The sequence below is a fragment of the Oncorhynchus clarkii genome, chromosome 2 (genome assembly GCF_045791955.1).
Source record: "Oncorhynchus clarkii lewisi isolate Uvic-CL-2024 chromosome 2, UVic_Ocla_1.0, whole genome shotgun sequence".
NCBI lineage: Eukaryota > Metazoa > Chordata > Actinopteri > Salmoniformes > Salmonidae > Oncorhynchus > Oncorhynchus clarkii.
This window is the reverse complement of record NC_092148.1, coordinates 26893945-26917726: the sequence shown is the minus strand read 5'-3', so window position 1 is coordinate 26917726 and position 23782 is coordinate 26893945. Positions and strand designations below refer to the sequence as shown.

General features: G+C 43.4%; 1 protein-coding gene across 1 annotated transcript in view; it reads left to right on the top strand.

Annotated features, from left to right (window-relative positions):
- The window catches only part of LOC139365578 (raftlin-like), a 68137-nt gene that overhangs the window by 12624 nt on the left and 31731 nt on the right, over window positions 1–23782 (top strand). The window contains exons 3-4 of the mRNA XM_071102820.1: window positions 16998–17175; window positions 23071–23179. Of these exons, the coding sequence (XP_070958921.1) occupies window positions 16998–17175; window positions 23071–23179 (287 nt within the window). The remainder of the gene's footprint in view (window positions 1–16997; window positions 17176–23070; window positions 23180–23782) is intronic.

Here is a 23782-nt window from a genome sequence, read left to right as displayed (position 1 = left end):
ACGTATTTTATTTCCTAAAATGTGATTTCAAATGTTTAAAATGTCAAGAGGATGAAAAATTGAAAACACACTTATGTTAGTTTCCAGTAGACAGCATATAGCTACAGAGATTTTGTCCTTGAAATCAAATCCAGCTGACAGACACACGCACACACGCACCATTTGATTTCATCTTGGCTCCAGACACATTATTTATATGCAAAACCCCCAGAGCCTGAAGTCCTCTTGTTAATATAAGCTTTCCTCACCGCTCCGTGTGACTGACATGTAGAAACAGGGGCGTTCCGCCTGTGCTCTGATCGGAAGCGGGAATATGGAGCACGGAAATGAGAGGTCAGTGGAATTTTAGAACACCGTAGTGTGTTCTGAGTGGAGATTAGCCCCTGGATGCGGGGAGCCAGAATTTATCCCGGTTCACCACTCCGAGAGGGAGAATTGAACAGCGGTCGGTTCTCGGGGAATGACATTGAAGTGAATTCACGGTCATCAGGTTTTACTTTAGATTTACATTATATTCTCATTGCATGGGTGAAGTGTTTGCATGGCACAGATGAAACATGCTCGATTCCATTCAACATGTTGTTTATAATGTAGATATGACCTAAACAGAAAAGACACACATAGGGTAGATGTTGACCCCAACCACAGATCTAGGATCCCATGACGTTACACCCCCTAATCCTAACATTAGAGGTATGACAAATGAATGAGCCTGTAGGACTACTAATGATTATGGGTATTTTATATTCCAAGACATGCACACTGTTTTATTTAACTAGGCAATTCAGTTAAGAACAGATTTGTATTTACAATGACAGCCTAGGAACAGATTTTGACCTTGTCAGCTCGGGGATTTGATCTAGCAACCTTCCTGTTACTAGTCTAAAGCTCTAACCACTAGGCTACCTGCCGCCCCATGTAGGATGCACATCTGCCTTAAAGTGTGAATGTACAGTTGAAGTCGGAAATTTACATATGCTTAGGTTGGAGTCATTAAAACTCGCTTTTTCAACCACTCCACACATTTCTTGTTATTAACAAACTATAGTTTTGCAAGTCGGTTAGGACATCTACTTTGTGTATGACACAAGTCATTTTTTCCAACAATTGTGAACAGACAGATTATTTCACTTATAATTCACTGTATCGCAATTCCAGTGGGTCAGAAGTTACCATACACTGAGTTGACTGTGCCTTTACACAGCTTGAGAAATTACAGAAAATGATGTCATGGCTTTAGAAGCTTCGGATAGGCTAATTGACATCATTTGAGTCAATTTCAGGTGTACCTCTGGATGTATTTCAAGTCCTACCTTCAAACGCAGTGCCTCTTTGCTTGACATCATGGGGAAATCAAAAGAAATCAACCAAGACCTCAGAAAGAAGAAGACCTCCATCTCCACATTGGTTCATCCTTGGAAGCAATTTCCAAACGCCTGAAGGTACCACGTTCATCTGTACAAACAATAGTACGCAAGTATAAACACCATGGGACCACGCAGCCGTCATACCGCTCAGGAAAGAGACGTGCTCTGTCTCCTAGAGATGAACGTACTTTGGTGCGAAAAGTGCAAATCAATCCCAGAACAACAGCAAAGGACCTTGTGAAGATACTGGAGGAAACAGGTACAAAGTATCTATATCCACAGTAAAACGAGTCCTATATTGACATAACCTGAAAGGCCGCTCAGCAAGGAAGAAGCCACTGCTCCAAAACTGCCATAAAAAAGCCAGAATTTGGTTTGCAACTGCACATGAGGACAAAGATTGTACTTTTTGGAGAAATCTCCTCTGGTCTGATGAAACAAAAATAGAACTGCTTGGCCATAATGACCATCTTTATGTTTGGAGGAAAAAGGGGGAGGCTTGCAAGCCGAAGAACGCCATCCCAACTGTGAAGCACGGGGGTAGCAGCATCATGTTGTGGGGTGATTTGCTGCAGGAGGGACTGGTGGTGCACTTCACAAAATACATGGCATCATGAGGCAGGAAAATGATGTGGATATATTAAAGCAACATCTCCAGACATCAGTCAGGAAGTTAAAGCTTGGTCGCACATGGGTCTTCCAAATCAACAATGACCCCAAGCATACTTCCAAAGTTGTAGAAAAATGGCTTAAGAACAACAAAGTCAAGGTATTGGAGTGGCCATCACAAAGCCCTGACCTCAAACCTATAGACAATTTGTTGGCAGAACTGAAAAAGCATGTGCGAGCAAGGAGGCCTACAAACCGGACTCCGTTACACCAGCTCTGTCAGGGGGAATGGGACAAAATTCATCCAACTTATTGTGGGAAGCTTGTGGAAGGCTACCCAAAACATTTGACCCAAGTTAATCAATTTAAAGGCAATGCTACCAAATACTAATTGAGTGTATGTAAACTTCTGACCCACTGGGAATGTGATGAAAGAAATTAAAGCTGAAAGAAATCATTCTCTCTACTATTATTCTGACATTTCACATTCTTAAAATAAAGAGGTGATCCTAACTGACAGGGAATTTGTACTAGGATTAAATGTCAGGAATTGTGAAAAACTGAGTTTAAATTTATTTGGCTAAGGTGTATGTAAACTTCCGACTTCAACTGTAGATGTTGTGATAGCGATGGAAACCTCTGATGTTACTGGTTGGATTAGCATACTCTGTCAATCAATAAACCACAGAAGGCTTTGGATAGCAGACAGCTCCTACTAGGTTACATTTGTAACCAAATACACTGAGTGAACAAAACATTAACACCTTCCTAATATTGCGTTGCACCCCCCCCCCCCCCCCCTTTTCCCTCTGAATAGCCTCAATTCGTTGGGGCATGGACTCTACAAGGTGTCGAAAGCCTTCCACAGGGATGCTGGCCGATGTTGATGCAAATGCATCCCACAGTTGTGTCAAGTTGACTGGATGTCCTTTGGGAGGTGGACCATTCTTGATACACACAGGAAACAAATTGAGCTTGAAAAACCCAGCAGCACCCACCAGTACCCCGTTCATACGCACTTAAATATTTTGTCTTGCCCATTCACTCTCTGAATGGCGCACATACACAATCCATGTCTCAGTTTTCTCAAGGCTTAAAAATCCTTCTTTAACCTGTCACCTCCCATTAATCTACACTGATGGAGGTGGATTTAACAAATGACATCACTAAGGGATCATATCATTCACCTGGATTCACCTGGTCAGTCTATGTCATGAAAAGAGCCGGTGTTCATAATGTTTTGTACACTCAGTGTATGTCATACACTGTAAGTAGGATGTTTAACTATTCTGTAAATACGTCACATATAAATACCCTTTGAGGTTGCTCGATACAGGAGGCATATGTTTACAGGTGTCCATACAGCAACAGATGATTGCTACTATGCTACTATGTAGTGCTGAATGTTCCTTACTATTGCTTTGGACCACTCAAGCAGTCAAATACCAGCCTATTGTTTTTAAAAGAAAATGTGTTGGAGCAGCATTAAAATGTCTGACATTGTAAAACTCAGCAGGTTCTTAATCATTAGGCTTCAAACAAGAGCAACTGCTGACAACGTTTTCATCAACAGGAAACGCAGATTTCTGTACAGTTCCTTCCTCTCCCCCTCTCTCTCTACCTCCTGTATCTGAGCCTGTGTCTGAGGCAATATGTTTGAGATTAGCCTTGATTCTACAGGAGGGAATTCTTCTTATTCTGCAAATACTGTTTCCTGTGTCTAAGGGTCTATCTTCTGTGGTGCTATGTGAAATATGTGTACATACAAATATGTCCCTTCTCCTTCTTGGAGGCAAATAGTCTGTTCATTATTTGGTTTTACTGGCAGCCCAGATATAAACCTGTCTTATTTAGTTTTCAGGAGAGTTCTCTTTCTCTCTCTAGAGGTGTGTGGGGATTTCTGTGTGCGGGGTCTGTGTGCATTATGTGTTTGTAAATATACTGTAAGAATGTGTGCGTGTGTGTGTGTGTGCGCGCGCACGTGTTGCACGTGTGTGTTTGAATGCCTGTTTTTACCAACCCCATTTTCGATCCTAGCTTCCATCCTCTTCCCGCTACTCTGATACACAATACCCCCTATACGCCCCCTCACAGCTTTATTGGGTCTTATTATCCTGTTGCTCTGATCCAATATGACAGTATTGATTGTGTTGAAATGCAATCTAGGCAAAGATAGCAGAGGAGTAAACAAGCTAAATTTAACCAAACACTTCTGCCCCAGCCTTCACACAACCCAAATGAGGAACAATGATATTTGTCTGCTGTAAAAAGAGGATATATTGTATCCTCTCATGGATGTTCTTGGACTTTATAAAGAAAGCACTGGGTTGTTGCTCACTGTTCACAGGAAGTGTCCTCATTCTGGAGAATCTTGACCTCACTTCCTGAAAGCTAGGTTTGAACATTTCTGTTTTCAAAGGAGGTCTTGGTTGAAGGTTCATCTCAATGTGCATGAGGCATTGGTTTTCTGTGAAAGCTTGAAATTGTAATGACAAGATACAGAATGTACTGAGAGTGTTTTCATCTTCATTCTCATTCAGTTAGTGGAATTCCAGTTGTCATTCAAAAAGTGTCACTGAATAATTGACACGCACAGCTCAAGACTGCCATGCTACTTACTGCTTATCCTACAGCCATGCTCTCCCATCAACCACTAACGTAGAGCTTCAGACATTCTGGAGCTGTTTGAACTCCTCTGAGCTGTCGTGTTATGAAAAGTCTGACTTTTCAAAAGCATATTCTTTAGTTATATCTCATTAGATCGATGTAGATATGGGAGGGGGGGGGGGGGGGGGGGGGGGGGTTCTCTTCAGATTTCTGCTGTGAGAACCAACACAAGACTCCACTGAGAAATCATCAACCCTCAAATAAACCTGAAGGACGAGAGTAGCCTACCAACGGATGACTTATCCTCAGCTATCGACAAACTTGGGGAAATGCTTGCTAAACGGTGTTCATTCGACTCCGTTGGGCTATCTGGGTTCTCTGAAAACCACACAGAAGAAAAAGTATCGTATTGACAAAACGTCTTCTCTAAATAGTCATGTCAAGGTTTGAGCCCACCTCACCAACACACACTGGTTGGGTGTGCTTTCTCCATGAGCCTGTCTCTCATACTGTGTAAACGGAGTCAATCGTACGTAGCACTAGTCGTCTCTATTTGTTCTCTTTAATAATATATCCATATGTTTTTCAGTCAGTCATTCTCCTGCCTTTTACTTATTTCATAATTCATGGGAACACAGGTCCTGTCCTTCAAGAATTCAGTACATCGCTTGTGAAGTATGTAGGTATCACAGCGTCAATTATATATATAATAATCCTCTGTCTATAGCAATCTATTCTGGTCATTTAGAAACAAAAGATGGTGTTTCGCAGGCACTGTAAGCAATTAATTATAATAAAGATCATAGACACATTCTGTAATTATTGCAGATCTGTCTCATTTCACTCATACATCTGAGTTGTTAGCGAGGTCCCAGGCATTGTTTCCATGGGTTCAATCATTATAGTGCCGGGGATGGTTTCCATGACGATCTACCACCTGTTGTTTGGTGGAGCTCCCATCTGCTGGGAGACTGAGGTGTGAGTACAGGGCTTTCTGTAATGGGAGTTAATGACTACTGAAGAGGGTGTGGATGATTAGAGTATCTGTTTATTCATTTAGGATAGTGTCTCTTGATGTATCCCACTGGCCCCTTCAGACTCAGTCTGGGGAATCAGTTAGAGTTTGGGGTCCTATTGTTTCCCATATGTCTCCCTAACTTTTGTTACTGCAAATGCTAAGTGCATCTCTATGGAAAATATGAGGAAGAGTAGAGTTATTTATTACTGCTATGTAAGATAATGAGATGATTCACACCGTGTGTGCAGGTGCAGACACATGTTTTACAGGGCCGGCTGCACATAGAAGTGGATCATCTACTCTATACAGTTGTGAAAACACTTAGTGCCTTCAGAAAGTATTCACACCCCTTGACTTTTTCCACATTTTGTTGTGTTACCAGTCAGAATTTAAAATGGACTAAATTGAGGTACCCCATAATTTCGTAGTGGAATTATGTTTTTAGACATTTTTACAAATTAATTAAACATTAAAAGCTGAAATGTCTTGAGTCAATTAGTATTCAAACCCTTTGTTATGGCAAGTCTAAATAAATTCAGGAGTAAAATTAGCTTAACAAGTCACATAATAACTTGCATGGACTCACACTCTCTGTAATAATAGTGTTTAACATGCTTTTTGAATGACTCTCCCATCTCTGTATCCCACACATACAACTATCTGTAAGGTCCCTCAGTCTAGCAGTGAATTTCAAACACAGATTCAACCACAAAGACCAGTAGGTTTTCCAATGCCTCTCAAAGAAAGGCAACTATTGGTAGATGGGTAAAAAAAAAGCAGACATTGAACATCCCTTTGAGCAAGTTATTAATTACACGTTGTATAGTGTATCAATACACCCAGTCACCAAGATACAGGTGTCCTTCCTAACTCAGTTGCTGGAGAGGAAGGAAACCGCTTAGGGATTTCACCATGAGGCCAATGGTGACTTTAAGACAGTTAGAGTTTAATTGCTGTGATAGGAGAAAACTGAGGATGGATCAACAACATTGTAGTACTCCACAATACTAACCTAAATTACGGAGTGAAAAAAGGAAGTCTGTACAGAATAAAAATATTCCAAAACATGCATCCTGTTTGCAATAAGACACAAAAGTAAAACTTCATTTTTTTTGGGGGGGGGGGCAATTTCTGAATACAAATCGTTATGTTTGGGGAAAATCCAACAAAACACACATTTCTAAAAACATGTTCCACTTTGTCATTATAGGGTGTATGTAAATGGGGGAGAAAACATACATGTAATCCATTATGAACTCAGGCTGTAGCACGACAAAATGTGGAATAATTCAAGAGGTATGAATACTTTCTGAAGGCACTGCATGTGGTTTCTCAAGAGGCCTGTGTTCAGCTGAAAAACATGTAACACCTCATTGATAGTTTTACGCAGTCACATTTTATCATCAAACATATTCGAGTTCACAGCCTTTGATATGGGGCTTGTACTCAGCCCTGAGGTATACCACTATATTGTCTACTACTGCACCGAGGTGTTCTACTCCATTGGGTTATTATTTAAAATGTTGGACCTTTTATTTAACTAGGCTTTAGGTATTGAGTTGCAGTTGGTTCTCCGTACCAAGGGCACTACATGAGATGTTTAAACTGGTGATCCCAGAGGAATGCCGGGGACCTAGGGCTGTTTGCGTGTCATTATCAATGTGGATACCGCCTTCCACCCACGTACAATACAGAAACAGACACGCACACAACCTCCGCCACCCACAGCTAACCAGACAGACCTACCATACAGCCTTGTGGTTTGTAATATCTCTCTATATGGAATGATATGATCCTAATAGTCATAGTGGTGGTGATTTATACATCTAGTACAAACACAGACGGTAGGCATTATAAAAACTATTTCGTTTTTCACTAAGACATATTACCCATGTTTTCCTAAGAAGAAATATTCTCACAGCTGGAACTATGGTCATTGGTATCCCTCCCCAAAACATTCTCATACATTATATAAACCAAGAACAGAAGTAAAGAAGATTATGGACTTGAGAGTAAACAGAAATGCATTTGATGCCAGGGACAAGGTGCCTGTAAATAAGGAATGTAAATCTAGCCTTGTTGAAGGGGTCTAATCCTTATGTTAATCACAAGATACTTTGTCAAATTCTAATCTCCATATTTTACAATTCAAATTTTGGATCTTCCAATCAATTGGCGTTGAACACTTCTCTTGTTCAAGTGTGGCTTCTTTCAATGGAACCCTAATGTCAGAAAATGTTGTGGAAATGGACTCAAACCTAAAGGGAGGAAGGAGAAACTCTTGTACTGTTGTGGAGACAGACTTGGGTTCAAATAGTATTGGGGGATCTTGAGTGTTTACTTGATCCTGCCTGGAGTGCCAAGTGGGCAGGGTTTTCACTTTTGGGATTTTTTTCCCGATTGGTTCAATTGCGGCCAGGCAACCTCTGTCAAACACAGCTAAAGTATTTGAAAGATTCAGAATACTATTTGAACCCAGGTCTGCTGTGGTGCACTGCTGAATGTCGTCAATGGACTCATATGGGCATTGATAAACGCCTGCTTATTTAACACTGCTTGTCTCTCAAGAGCTGCCCGTCTCCGAGCAACAGGGCTGTCAACAGATCTACTTTCTCAGAAAACTTGCTTCAGAGACTTCCTGTCAAGAAAATCTGATGGGGGGAGAGACTTAATTCCAGAGAGCCCTTTTTTCCTATTTATAAACCTTTTTACTGGCAGAACAAATTACAGGTAGTTTTCCGTCCATCAAGTCGCCGAGCGCCTTTTCATTTAGCCGTCGTAACGTACAGTGTTTAGACATTTAAAGAGGGAGCTTTTAGTTAACTCTGTGCTTTTCCACTCTTTTATAAGCTTATGTCTGGTTGTGCTGAGATTGAAAGTAGCAGGGGATGCATATGTACATGGTGATCTACAGATGGACGCTTAAATGCACTGTCTAGACTTCAAAAGTACAATTACATGAGCATTTTAGCAGTCCTTGTTGGAGACTCACTGCCTAGTCAAACGACACACTAAACCAAAGCTCTTCATCGATTATGCCTGCTTCGGACGGGTCCAGTCTCTCGATGACCGCCTACTCTTCTCATGATGCAGTCTGTTACGGTGCCACTGTGTAAGTTGTCATAAGACTTGCATCACCTTGTAACAGCATCTTGCAAGCTAGCAGTGACTCTTCCTCCCTCTGGAACATGACCCCTGGCAGTAGTTCAGTTTTAAATGATTAGAATGTGGTCATCTTCAACACTGTATCTGAGAAGGGAACAGGAGCAGGTTATCTCCCACTTCGCCAGAGCACAAGGTGTGAATGCCCGTGTGTGTGTGCGCGCGTGTGAGAGAGCAAGCATACATGTGTGTGTGTGTCTGTCTCTTTGTGTGTTTGAGAGATTGTGTGCTTACCGGGGTTGGTGTGCCTAAGTCTTAGAGAGCGTGCATTTTTGTTTACTTCTGAGCGAGTGGCGGGCCAATGCACAGCACCAGCAGGCCTCTCACAATGACTCATTAGTTAGGTAATTAAGGCACAAGGCTGTGCCCCCGGGGCTCCACAGTGGAGCACTGTGAGCTAGGACTGCTAATGATACTAGGCCCAGAGCAGAGAGAGATGGAAGGAAAGTATGGTCCATAGGTTCTGCTCTCCACAAAGGAGGGTGGTGGCGGGAAGAAATGGGGGAGAGGTGCGGACAGGGGACCTGCCGGCATTTTCATTATGGGTCTATGAAAGCTAAATGACATAGGACAGGGCCTGGACAGGGGATACGGGTCCAGAGGTTGTGCTCAGTGGAAAGAAGGGTTCAGGGAGAGTATTTTAATTGGACACAGATGAGGGTATGAGAACTTTGGATACTTACTGTATACTGCAAGGGTGGATTAACACAGACTTTAAATTGTCTTCTGTGGTCATTTGTAAGGCTTTATGAACTGCCGTAAACCCCATAGGTATCCCCACAATTCACGACCATGTACTCCCGTTAGGGGAGAAATAGGAAAGGGGTGGCGGCTATTGTCATTTTGAGCATGGTGCTACATTAGTCATTGTCCTTTGGATGACATATTGTAGTATCCTAATCAAATTACAATATGGAGGCCCCTTCCTGTATGGTTTAAGGATATTCTACTCTACAGTATGCATATCGTTTTGTCATGCAAAACACCACTTCCCATACCCTGAACTCATAGCAGCTAACTTTTTCAATTTAATGAAATGATACTATAAACTTCAAGTTGTTTGTACATCAGTTTGAATATGATATTGTCCATAAGCAAAATGAGTTATTAGTGTGGTAGGAAAATATACAGCGCTTTAATTGTGATGAGGGAAAATGATGCTGAACAGCAGATAGGGAAAAGTGAAACATTCTTCCTGCTGAGTCCTAATAGCTAATTTATTCCGGGTCTATTTTTCCCCACTCAAGTTTCATGCAAATCGTATTGAACCATGTCCCCCAGTGGCGGAGTACCGAGTGTCGGTGGAGCCCACACGCTCAAATCTCTCAGCTTATTAATTTCCTATTTACTCATTTCATTTTTAATACATTGACTGATGGAAGTGCAACAGCCGAGCTCAACGGTGCTTACATGGAACTGATGGTAGAGGGCAAATGAACAATTGAGCCGGTGTCATTATAAGGGATGTCAGAGTCTACACATGTCTTAATGCTGTATGGCAAGTGGGGTGTATGATGCTATTATATTGTAAACATATTGGCACTGCAACATTGTATCATTAGAGGATGTCAAAATTGGCACTGCAACATTGTATCATTAGAGGATGTCAAAATAGTGACATCTACCCATTGTAGTTAGAGTATATTTCACCTGGGCCGGCATTAGTTGAATGTCACCTTTGATGACATATACCTCGTATTATATAATTAAGTGATACTGCCCAAGAAGCCAGTGTTTGGAGGATATATTGGCACGGGTGTTAGGCACGAAACGAAGTCAATGTCACGGCTGGCTGAAGGACTGGACCAAGGTGCAGCATGGTAAGCGTACATTTTCTCTTTACTAAAAATGACACCGACAAAACAAAGAACAAAACCAAACCGTGAAGCTTTGGGCTATGTGCCCTGAACAAAGACAAAGTTAACTTTCCACAAAACAGCTGGGGGAAAAGGGTACCTAAGTATGGTTCTCAATCAGAGACAACGATAGACAGCTGTCTCTGATTGAGAACCACACCCGGCCAAACACATAGAAATAGAAAATCATAGAACATAGACTGCCCACCCAAATCACACCCTGACCAAACCAAAGTAGAGACATAAAACGCTCTCTACGGTCAGGGCGTGACAGTCAAACACTGGCTTTAAGGACATAATCACCTTTATACAACGGGTTACCAACATATTACAATAATGATTGACATTTTCATTAAAAATATATATTTTTATGATTTTATTCATACAATTTCACCCTTCCACAAGAAATAGTCCTGACACAAATCTAGGGTTGCTACCCAAGCTGTTCGTTCTATCGGTTCGGTTGCCAGAAATGCGACCCAGTCGTTCAGTCTTTTTGTTGAGTGTCTACGGACGCGACCCAGGAATTCATTCTAAATGTTCCATTGCCATATTGGCTGGCAACATTCTTATCCCTTGCTTGCTAGCTAGCCAATTACGGCTAACTTACAGTCACGTTAAACAGTGTAGCCAGAATAACAACGAAGTAGCTGCATTAGCATTTGTTTAAGCTGTGACATTTATTTGGATACATTCATAACAAGGAGCTGATGATGCACGATTTCACCTGGCATAGAAAATGTGCTTTCTCGTCAGGACACTGTTGTTCACAGGAGCTAGCCAACTACACAGCTAATACAATAAATTCAAACTGAAGCTGGAAAGACTTCAAAACGTTCAGACTTCCCGATTCCCAAAACATTCATTACTATGGGACGGCTGCAGGTTGAATTTGAATGTTGAAACAATGTTGCAAATGTTGGAGAGACAGACAGCAAGGTTTATACAAATCTCTGCTGTTGAAATCTAAATGTTAGTCTAAAAGAAATGTGAGATAATGTCTTGATGCTTTTTATAGTGGAGATCAAGTTTATAAATTGCCTGGCTGGGCTGATGAGACAGCAGATTGCGCAGCCAGATGGAACAGAGTAAATAGGCATTTTAACGTCATAGATTTAGTCGGTGGTAACTTGTGGAATAGACACCGTCTGGAATGTGGTTTTAACCAATCAGCATTCAGGATTAGACCCACCGTTGTATAATATGTCACATTTACAGTGCCATCAAAACGTTACTCATACCCCTTGACTTATTCCACATTGTTGTGTTACAACCTGAATTCAAAATGGATTAAATATTTATATGCACACAATACCCCATAATGACAAAGTAAAATCATGTTTTTAGAAATGTTTGCAAATGTATTGAAAATGAAATTCAGAAATATCTGATTCACATAAGTATTCACACCCCAGTCAATACATGTTAGAATCACCTTTGGCAGTGATTACATCTGACACATTTGAATAAATGTAGGTTTTGAAACGTATGAATGCATCATAACTGGCCATAAAATAAAGCAATATACTGTATGTCACATCAGGTGTAAATATATGGGTCATGACAGTGTTACTACAATGTTGTTGATCCATCCTCAATTTTCTCCTTTCACAGCCATTAAACTCTAATTGTTTTAAAGTCACCATTGGCATCATTGTGAAATCCCTGAACGGTTTCCTTCCTCTCCGGCAACTGAGTTAGGAAGGACGCCTGTATCTTTGTAGAGACTGAGGGTATTGATACACTATCCAAAGTGTAATTAATAACTTCACCATGCTCAAAGGGATATTCAATGTCTGTTTTTTTCTCTTCACAGATCTACCAATAGACACCCTTGTTTACCAGGCATTGTAAAACCTCTGATCTATGTGGTTGGTTGGTTTGTGTTTGAAATTCACTGCTCGACTGAGGGACCTTACAGATAATTCCACTTTGACATTTTGGGGTATTGTGTGTAGGCCAGATAATTAAATCTAAATTTAATTAAATTACATTTCAGGCTGTAAGACAACAAAATGTAAAAAATAGTCAAGGGGTGTGAATACCCAGGTGAAATATACAGCCTCTGTGAAATATACAGTGCATTCAGAAAGTATTCAGACCCCTTGACTTTTTCCACATTTTGGTACGTTACAGCCTTATTCTAAAATGAATTCATTCATTTTTCCTCATCAAGCTTTTTTATTTACCCCATAATGACAAGGAAAAAGCAGGTTTTAGGAAATGTTTGCAAATTGATCAATAAAAAAACACTGAAATATCACATTTACATAAGTGTTCAGACCCTTTACTCAGCACTTAGTTGAAACACATTTGGCAATGATTACAGCCTCAAGTCTTCTTGGGTATGATGCAACAAGCTTAGCACACCTGTATTTGGGGAGTTTCTCCCATTCTTCTTTGCAGATCCTCTCAAGCTCTGTCAGGTTGGATGGGGAGCATCGTTGTACAGCTATTTTCAGGTCTCTCCATGTTCAAGTAACATTTAATAAAATTGTATTTTTCACATTTGCGGAATACAGCAGGTGCAGATCTTACCCTGAAATACTTACCAAGCCATGAGGTCGAAGAAATTGTTCGTAAAGCTCTGGCTGGGCCACTCGAGGACATTCAGAGACTTGTCCAGAAGCCACTCCTGCGTTGTCTTGGTTGTGTGCTTGAGTGTTGTTGTCCTGTTGGAAGGTGAACCTTTGGCAAACTCCAAGCGGGCTGTCATGTCCCTCTTACTGAGGAGTGGCTTCTGTCTGGCCACTCTACCATAAAGGCCTGATTGATGGAGTGCTGCAGAGATGGTTGTCCTTCTGGGAGGTTCTCCAATCTCCACAGAAGAACTCTGGAGCTCTGTCAGAGTGGCCATTGGGTTTTTGGTCACCTCCCCGACCTAGGCCCTTCTCCCCCGATTGCTCAGTTTGGCCGTGCGGCCAGCTCTAGGAAGAGTCTTGGTGGTTCCAAACTTCTTTCATTTAAGAATGATGGATGCCACTGTGTTCATGGAGACCTTCAATGCTGCAGAAATGTTTTGCTACCCTTCCCCAGATCTGTGCCTCGACACAATCCTGTCTTGGAGCTCTACGGACATTTCCTTCGATCTCATGGCATGGTTTTTGCTCTGGCATTCACTGTCAACCCTGGGACCTTATATAGATAGGTGTGTGCCTTTCCAAATCATGTCCAATCAATTTAATTTACCACAGGTGAACATCTCAAGGATGATCAATGGAAACAGGATGCACCTGAGCTCAATTTCGAGTCTCATAGCAAAGGGTCTGAATAATTATGTAACTCATGTTTTTCTGTTCTTTTTTTCACTTTGTCATTATGGGGTATTTTGTGTAGATTGCTAAGGAATTGTTTTAATTTAATACATTCTAGAATAAGTCAAGGGTTCTGAATACTTTCCGAAAGCACTGTATATCACTAATGTATTGTGTAGTAGGACCAAGATGATTGAAAAGTATTTGAAACTTGTTTGGATCATCATGTTCTTGGGGATGACTCACACACAAGAAAATGGCTTCATGTGCACATGTGGTCAATGCCAGGCAGTTGCCATGCAAAGAAGATCAACTGAACTAATAACTTTTTATTTTTTTACAAAAATAGGATCCAACAGTTAAACTTATTTTCATCTAGTATGGCCTGTGTGTGGACATAACCTGGAGAAACAGATAATATATTTTTTTAAATCCCACATTTTGTTTACTCTTCATTGTTAAATGGGAGTATTTTGTTTGATGACTCTGTGCTAACAGAATTTGACAGAAAACTAATTTATTGGCTGTCAGCCAGGAGCCTTTTCTTTCATTATTTGTCAAGGTACGATTCATTTTTTCCCCTTCTGTTTATGTAAGTTAATTTATTTTCTGGGTAAACAAAAAAAGGGAAAAGAAATTGGCTTCCAATTTGTTGATAACGTTAACCAGACTGCCTCAGTCTGAATATGGGCTTTTCAAACAAGGGCCCTCACGTTTACGATATTAAACGCAAACATTGACTTGAGATATACATATACTGCACAGAATCTAATCTGAATTGATCTACTTAAAAAAATGGGTTTCTGTATGGATAACAGGGTCTTATTGCCAAATAAACGCTCTCACCGCGTCACACATTTTTGTGAGACCTCGCATTACCCTGCACTAGGCTTCAAAAGAGATGTTTGAATGATAAATATACATATCGGTTAGTCACCGTATGACGGCTTTTGGATTCGATGTCAGGATCAGATCTCATAGCGATTAGAGGCAACTTAAAAAGTCCCCTATGGGTGTGTTTCCATTGGCTCTTCATGAAAAACATATTCTATATTTACTCATCTCAATGGAGTGTTCAGAAGGTAAGCAGAGAGAATTCTAGTCACGTTATTATATATACACCATCTCACAGACCCAGCATACATACACAGCACAGAACCAAGCCTCAAGGGAAAGGAACAAGAGTTTGTGGATCATCAAAACAAGAAAATAAAATCACAGATCACAGAAGGATTAATTACATTTCCAACGGCAGTAGGGCAGAAAAGAAATGATGTTCCACACATTTTGAGAGGGTGGCCTATTTCTTTTCTCTGTCATGCCTTTTAGCTCTGGAAGCTCCTGTATTGTGTCGGAGTAGGACAGAGTGTGATTGAGAAAATGTGGGGATATTTTTAGCCAACCAGTTACTGGCCTGAGGGGAAAGAGGATTTTTTTTGTAGCTGTTTCACAATGAACCTCTGGTTCCATGCCCAGGAGAGACTTCAGATCCTCACTGAATCAGCTTTCATCTCCTCCACAATGCTGCTGTTTCCTGGTTGGCATTACAAGCTCCACTGCTCCCCTTTCCTCTATTGTTGTTCTGGTGATATACTGCAGGGTTTCCCAAACTCGGGCCTGGGGCCCCCCGGGTGCACGTTTTATTTTTTGCCCTAGCACTACAGAGCAGATTCAAATAATCAAAGCTTGATGATGACTTGGTTATTCGGCCCAGGACAGAGTTTGGGAAACCCGATATACTATACTGTTAGTCACACTATTGTGTTACAGTAGTGTGCTATAGACTGGTAGAACAATTGAGTTATTATATTAATTCACAGACACTCAGTTAACACAGTGAAATGTATCAACCAAAGTAAATGGCAAATAGAAACAGGCACATTATGTCTTTTTGATTTGTGGTTTGACTGGGAAAACACTAACTTCATCATTTCGCTTGAGAGAACCCATGTCTGTAGCACCATCACTCTGTTGGATCTATTCAACCACAAATGATAATGTGAGAGTTACACTAATTTTGTCCCATTTTCTTGTTGATGACATGAAGTTGTGAATATTTCTCTATGACCAAATGATCCTTCCCTGACCGTGACCTCTCATATACTTTCCGTTCCGACGTTCCCACGGACTTTGCCTTTTTCTTCCCACTTTATGCCGCATTGATTCCAATTACAGCAGTGACATTCCCACAACTTGTTTCACCCCTCCTCCCTACCTCCATCCTGCTCTTTGTCTTGACTGTCTCCCAAGCGGGCAAACTGTTTGGACCTGTTTAAATGTCGCCTCACAGCGTGTTCTGGAGCTGTGGATGGCTTGGCCGAGCTGCTTGGATTGTGCTGAGACGACTAGGCTTAAAATACACCCCCCCCCCTCCTTCTCCCCACCACGTCAAAATATCTGGTCACTCAGCGAGTCTACTATCTTGTTAATTCCAAGCGTCTGTCTTCACCACTGCTATTGCTATTGGGAGGTTAAGCCCTGTCGAGAAGGCATCAAAGCTGTCCTCGGAAAGCGGCTCGTATCATAGAGCTAAACAATCAGCTTTGATTGGATTTTTATCCTGTCTTATTAACTCTCAGACCAGGGAGCCTTAGCCAAAGGCATGATGCTAATTGCCAAAACAAACTGAAAATGCTCCGTGGATCAACACTGACATCCGGTCCTGCTTACGTTTGGGTTGTTGTACTGCAGTAAAGTATTATGACATTTGATAGGGATGTTTTCTGTTAGGCAATTTGGTTGACCTCCCTCCGTATCTCTATTTGACCTGGTCATGGATGAGTTCAACTAGATTCCATTTGAATGTAACCTTTTTGTGAGACTTTTCTTGGTTGTACATGATAGTTCCCTGTGTATGTTTAAAATTCGGAAGGAAGACCAACAGCCGAAACGCTTTGGTTCTACTTTTAACAATGAAGCTTTTATTTATTGAATTCCATTGTCCTCCAAAGGTTGCTGAATCTCCTCTCTGTTTATCACTTTTACCTGAATTTGAGTATCATTCACTGGACAACTACTATAGTCAGTACTATCACTATAACTTCCACTACCATGACAAAACACCTGAACCAACCACACACACGTTCTTCAGAATCTGTACCTTTTCTCGTTCCCTGTCTTTCAGATGGCTCATCTACACTGTGTCTTTCGTCTGTGCGGGAGCTCCCAGCCCAGCTCCAGGACCTGTACCAGCAGGGCTTCTCCCTGGTTGCCGTTCACCCCTTCATTCATCCCTGTGGCTCCGACGCAGTCAGCCCCCAGCACCAGCTCTACAGGGCCGTGCTAATCCGACTCGATGATGGGTACGAGTACATACACATTGCACTTATTCAGAGCACCTTCATTGACACAATTAGCAGAAGCCTTATCCAGGGTCAATACATTTGTGTTTATGTAAGCTTTGTCATTACGTAATATGTACAGCAAATAAAAAGGTATATTACTACATGGATGTAGACATTGGTATTGCAGAGGTTGTTTTGGGCTAGCTGTCACAGGGCTGTTGTTTTGGTCGTTAGCAAGCAAATAATCTCTTTCCAAGCTTTTGATGCTCCGGCCAACATGTGGAATGGGCCAAAGTCACAGCTGCCCCCCCATGTCTGCCCTCCACCCGGGCACCTGTCAGCGAGCCCTGGGTGAGAGTCAGCTTGGATCAGGGCATGGTTTTACTCCAAGTGTATGTGAAGGGCATGGTGGGGTGGTGCTGGTAGTGGTGGTTTCCGGCTGAAGCCCTGTCTGGCTTGCCTCGTGTGCCCTGTGTTCTACCAGCTGGCTGTTATGAAGGACAGTGGTTTCATGCGTGTTAGGCCACATGCAGGTCTGTCTCTGGGAATGACTGCCTGTGTGAAGCAGAACCAGACACTCACTAGTCACTTTCCCCACAGAGAGGTTAGAGGGGCAGCAGTTGAACCTCTCACCCTCCCCTCTTAACAGTGTTTTATGGCCTGGTCTGTTCTCTCTCGTGGATCCAGAGCCCTGGGGTCGGACAGTGACGCCACACTCCATAAATCCCTGGACTCTCCTCTCGTTGAATTATGATCCAGGAATTAATCTCGAGATTCCTAAAATAAATAATTCCAAACATGGACAAATCATTCCTGCACATTCCTCAGTGTATTGGGGTTTAGGCTCCGTGCCCTGTTATTCTTGTTTTGTGCTTCCTGGTTGCCTAGTGTTGTCTTGATAGGATCAAACCATTTGGCTGGTACAGGTGGAGGGTTTAGTTAGTTGTAAAGCACAACAATCCATCCACTCAGGTGGCTCTTGCCTTCTTTCTAAAGACAGCCTGTGCCCATTAATGAGCTCCTATGGTCTAGGGAAATACATCACACCTCTCTCCCACTGTCTCTACGCAAAAACCACTCACAAACAAGTTCCAGACACTAATCCTATGCTGGGAGCACATAAATATTGATTTTGTATGAAAAGGGATGGATGAATGGGCAGCAGCATGGTTTTTACACACCGACATGGTTGCCTTCCTCTGAAGGAAAAAAGAGAATATGAGGAATAGAAAGCGGTAGAGAGAGAAAACAAGATCACAGCTGGAGTGTGACCGAGAGAGCGGGAGTTAGAAAGAGAGAAAGGGGAAAGGGCTGCCATCCTTTGATGGCTCCGGCCAAACCGTCCTGCTTTATCTCAGAGTCTGTCACCGTGGAGACGGCTGCTCACATCAGCACCAGCCCCGGGGGGGAGGGGTGGGATAAAAGAGAAAGAACAAAAAAAAAAAATCAACCAGGTAGCATCTTCCTCTCCTATTCCCTTGTCAGTCCCTTGAATCAGGGAGCCAAAACTGCAGATGACAGCGCAACCATTCATCACTCTCCCAAAGCAAACAGACCCAAAAGTGTCTTCTTCGCTCTGCAGTGCGCTATGCGTCAGCTGGAGACATACAGAAGGAGAGACAGACAGAGGGGGAGAGATAGTGTGTGTGTGAGAACCAGAACAAGAACAGCAGCTAGGCTATGCTTAGCAGCAGCTGGATGTGCTGTGTTTAGTATGCACACAATGTCTCTTTGGATACAATCCCAACCAATTTTCTACAGTATTAGCCCCAATTGTAAAGCCTCAGTGAACAAGGGTATAGCTGCACAGTAGTGTGACATTGCAAAAGCTTCTAGAGACAGGAATTACACAGGGGCAGGTAGCTTATATAGAGCTGGGAGCCAGTATTGTTCATGTTAAACACTGTCACCTGGAACAACTATTTAGTTCAAGATAAACTCTCAAACTTGTAGAATTTCAGCCAGTAGTTTTGAAAGTGGCGCTCACGAGCCAAAAGTGGTCCCTTTTTTGTGTGTACTATGTCATCAAATTGGGTACTACAGTACGTCATTCATTTTGTATGATATGTTATGTCCTGCAAATGTTGTCGATTTTGCAATTATACATTTTCAATCCAATTTGTACTATAGATTCCGAATTTGTTGTGCTTAAGGTCCTGGAGTGCATCTTTAAGTAGGCCATAACTTTAAAAGCCTGTTGTCTCTGACTGTGATTTGTCACTGGTGACCGTGGTAACCTGCTCAAATCTGTGGATCAGAGAGAATGGATAGGACCATTTTAATTTTCAAATGTCAACTGTCAAATTTCCCAATGTTCAATTTGGTTGCGGTGTAGAGGGGTTACAGTTCAGCAGGCAGTGTCTGATGGGATATATTCATCATCTATTGGATAATTGTAGAATTCACATGCGCTCGGGGAGAGAGCTGTATGGACCAGAAACCATTAGAGGGGATTCGTCCAAAGAAATTATTCATGACTCTGTGAAAAGCTGACATTAGAAAAAGATGTGCTATATTATTAAAGGCCAGGGATGAAAGATTGCTAAACACAGGTTCGATGGTGGAGCCTGACCGAGCCGTTGTCATGGAAATTGTGATTTTTGGAATTGCGATTTTGGCGCCCGATGTGAGGGCTTCTGGGTTTAAAGCTACATTCTGGGTTTCAAAAAACTTAATCACGCCCAACTATATCAAGAATTAAAATAACCATCCCCAGATTCCAAATCCCAGAATGTGCCTTTAATAGTCCCTGTGGTCCGGGATACAGAACCTTGAACGGTTGAACCTGACTGACAGTGCAGCTGAATAGATAGCAGCAGCAGTCTGCATAAGGAGTGGGAAGTCCGGCAGACGTACACCCAGGAGGAGGCTGCAGTCAGACCAGCTGCAGGCTGGAGCCAGGCATGCGTTTGACACTTACTCTAGCAGCCTGGCGGTAGACAGCAGATCAATGGGGTTGAATGCAAGTAACCTGTTTCACACCGAGAAAATGGACTGCAGGTGATGGGGGTATTTTTAAAGAAGTCCTTACCTCTAGAGAGGCGATGGGAGACTAGTTATTTTCTCCCACTTTGTCCATTATGGATTTGAGCCCTCTGTCACGGCCGTCAAAAGAAGTGGACTAAGGTTCAGCGTGGCGAGCGTACATTTTCCTTTTTATTCAAAATGTCTCCAACAAAACAACAAACGAAAGAAACAACCATGAAGCTTACAGGGCATTAGTGCCACAAACAAAGTTAACTACCCACAACGAAAGGAGGGAAAAAGGGCTACCTAAGTATGGTTCCCAATCAGAGACAACGATTGACAGCTGTCCCTGATTGAGAACCATACCCAGCCAAAACATAGAAACACAAAATCATAGAAAACAAAACATAGAATGCCCACCCCAAATCACACCCTGACCAAACCAAAGAGACATAAAAAGGCTCTCTAAGGTCAGGGCGTGACAGTACCCCCTCCCCTCCAAAAGGTGCGGACTCTGGCCGCAAAACCTGAACCTATAAGGGAGGGTCTGGGTGGGCATCTATGGCGGCTCAGGTGCGGGACGCAGACCCCGCTCCACCACTGGCTCACCCCACTTTGGTGGCACCTCTGGTGCGGGGACCCTCGTTGCCGACCCCGGACTGGGGACCCTCGCCGCGGGCGCCGGACTGGGCACCCTCGCCGCGGGCCCCGGACTGGGGAACCTCGCCGTGGGCCCCGGACTGGGGACCGTCGCCGGGGGCCCCGGACTGGGGACCGTCGCCGGGAGCCCCGGACTGGGGACTGTCGCCGGGGGCTCCGGACTGGGGACCCTCCCTAACTGGAGGAGGCGTATAGACAGCCTGGTGGGCCCTGTGGCAGCCCCATGCACCAGGCTGTCTATACGCCTCCTCCCGGGGAGACATACAGGAGGCCTGGTCCTTAGAGGAGGCACAAGATGAACCGGGCTGTGGGGGAGCACTGGAGATCTGGTGCGTAGCCTTAGCACCACTCCTCCAGGCTGAATGCCCACTTTAGCCCGGCACCTCCCGAGCGCAGGCATAGGTCGAACCGGGCTGTGGGGGAGCACTGGAGATCTGGTGCTTACCACGTGCACCTCTCCTTTTGGCTGCATGCCCACTTTAGCCCGGCAAGTGCGGGAAGTTGGAACAGGCCGCACTGGGTTCTCCTGGCGAACAGGGGATACCGTGCGTAGAGTTGTCGCAGGATAACCCGGGCCGAAGAGACGCACCGGAGACTAGGAGCGCTGAGCCGGCACAATCCCTCCTGGCTGAATGCCAACTCTAGCACGGCAACTGCGGGGAGCTTGCAGAGAGCGCACTGGGCTATGAGAGTGCACTGGAGACACATGGCGCAGAGCCGCATAACCTGGTGCCTGACTAGTCACTCTCTCCCTACGGTAAGCACGGGGAGTTGGCTCAGGTCTATAACCTGACTCTGCCAATCTCCCCGTGTGCCACCCCCAAACATTTTGGGGGGGCTGCCTCTCGTGCCTGCTTCGCTGACTTGCCTCCTCATATCGCCGCCACTCTGCTTTAGCTGCCCCCAGTTCCTCCCTTGGACGGCAATACTCCCCAGCCTGCCTCCAGGGTCCCTTACCGTCCAGGATCTCCTCCCATGTCCAGGAGTCCCTTTCACCACGCTGCTTGGTCCTTTGGTGGTGGGTAGTTCTGTCACGGCCCTCAAAAGAAGTGGACCAAGGTGCAGCGTTTTTATTCAAAATGTCGCCAACAAAACAACAAACGAAAGGAACAACCGTGAAGCTTACAGGGCATTAGTGCCACAAACAAAGGTAACTACCCACAACGAAAGGAGGGAAAAAGGGCTACCTAAGTATGGTTCCCAATCAGAGACAATGTTAGACAGCTGTCACTGATTGAGAACCATACCCGGCCAAAACATAGAAACACAAATCATAGAAAACAAAACATAGAATGCCCACCCAAAATTACACCCTAACCAAACCAAATAGAGACATAAAAAGGCTCTCTAAGGTCAGGGCGTGACACCCTCCAAGTTTACAGATCCAATCTGCTTTTCATAACTTCAAATTACAGAACAGGAAAACAAATAGCAAGAATTCAGAGGTTTTCCTTTACATTGGCGCTTCACGGTGCTGTGAATTGCACAGTAAGTTTGCAAAAACATTTGCATTCAATGTGCAGATTTTCCTTGACACAGTTTGCTACTGACATTTGATCTGGGATAAGTTGCATAATGATGGGGGACTGGCGTGACAGTGACGTCTGACTTCTGTGGGGTTGTTGTTGACTGTGAGAGATGACTCAGGTTCCCGCTGTGTTGTGAAGTCCGTGTGACAGAGAGAGAGCTAGGCCTGGGCTGCATGGGATAATGTTTGAAGTCTCCTTACACACACACACACACTGTACACACACACACGTACGTACTGTACATACACACACATGCTGTGGCAAGGGTGGAAGGGTCCCATCCGTGTTGTCAACAGGATGAGAGGTGAAGCAGAGTGATGGAAGCTGGGGCATTGGCCTCCTCCAGGGCTAGCTGTGGGATTTCCTCCAGAGAAGATAGAAAAATACAGACCCATATACATAGATTCCATCCACCCACAATACTGATAAGTGGAAAAACAAGACAAGATTAGTATTGCATTGAGTTTCCTATCCCACCCTAATGTACCCCTTTCAATCCTGATTTGTGTCTACGTTAAGTGCTCCTTCTTTTTTTTGGTCACACAGGCCAACAATTACATTAACACGGCTCATATGTGATTTATTAATACATTATTTTCATAAATCCATAAATACTTCATTTCCAAAGATTTCTCTGTGCAACCGTTTCAGAGATGTATTACAGAATGTGGTGTATGTCTGTATCGTGTATGACTGAAGTGACTGTGGCTGAAATGTGTTGTTCCTCTCTCTCTTGCTGTGTGGGCTGCTACCGCAGGTTGGAGAAGAGCCAGTCAAACTGTGCTCCCTACTGTCTGCAGCTGGAGCAGTGTCTGTCTACTGACCAGGTGCCCACCCCTGAGCTCATCCAGGGCTATGTGAAGAAGGTGAGCCTCAGATAAGGCCCTGTCACATTACTGAGACGAGCTGAGCCAAGCCAAGCTGTACTGAGCTGGCCAGGTTAGGCGGTTAGGCATCCACAACTGTGCTGAAAAGGACATCGATGTGAACGAAACTATTAAGCCTGCACAGTTTTGTTCAGGTGGCGTGATAAGTGTGAAAAGGGTATAGTGGACTCAAATCACAGACACAACTGACCAGCCTATAAGTCCTAAAGGCGCTGTGGGCAAAATCTGTTGGGTTTCTTCTTTATCTCGACTCGCTTTCCACAGCCAGTAGACGAGACGGTCCTTCGTTTTAATAAAACATTGGGGAGTAGAAATGGGTTATCAATTCAGCCGGCCAGTCGCCTGAGGACCTGAGTTTCATTCTGACCTTCAAACTATCGGCTCCTGGAGCACTCTCTCTAATATCTGGAAAAATAGGAAATATATAGCCTATGTAGAACTGGAAAATGAAAGTCTTTACAGAGGGCTGCTCTCATTCTGCAGTGAGGACATGGTAACACTAACCACTCTCAAGCAAGCTGATGGCCATAACCATATCATGTTAGGAGATATCACAGGCGTCTATTAAAAGCAAAAGAGACT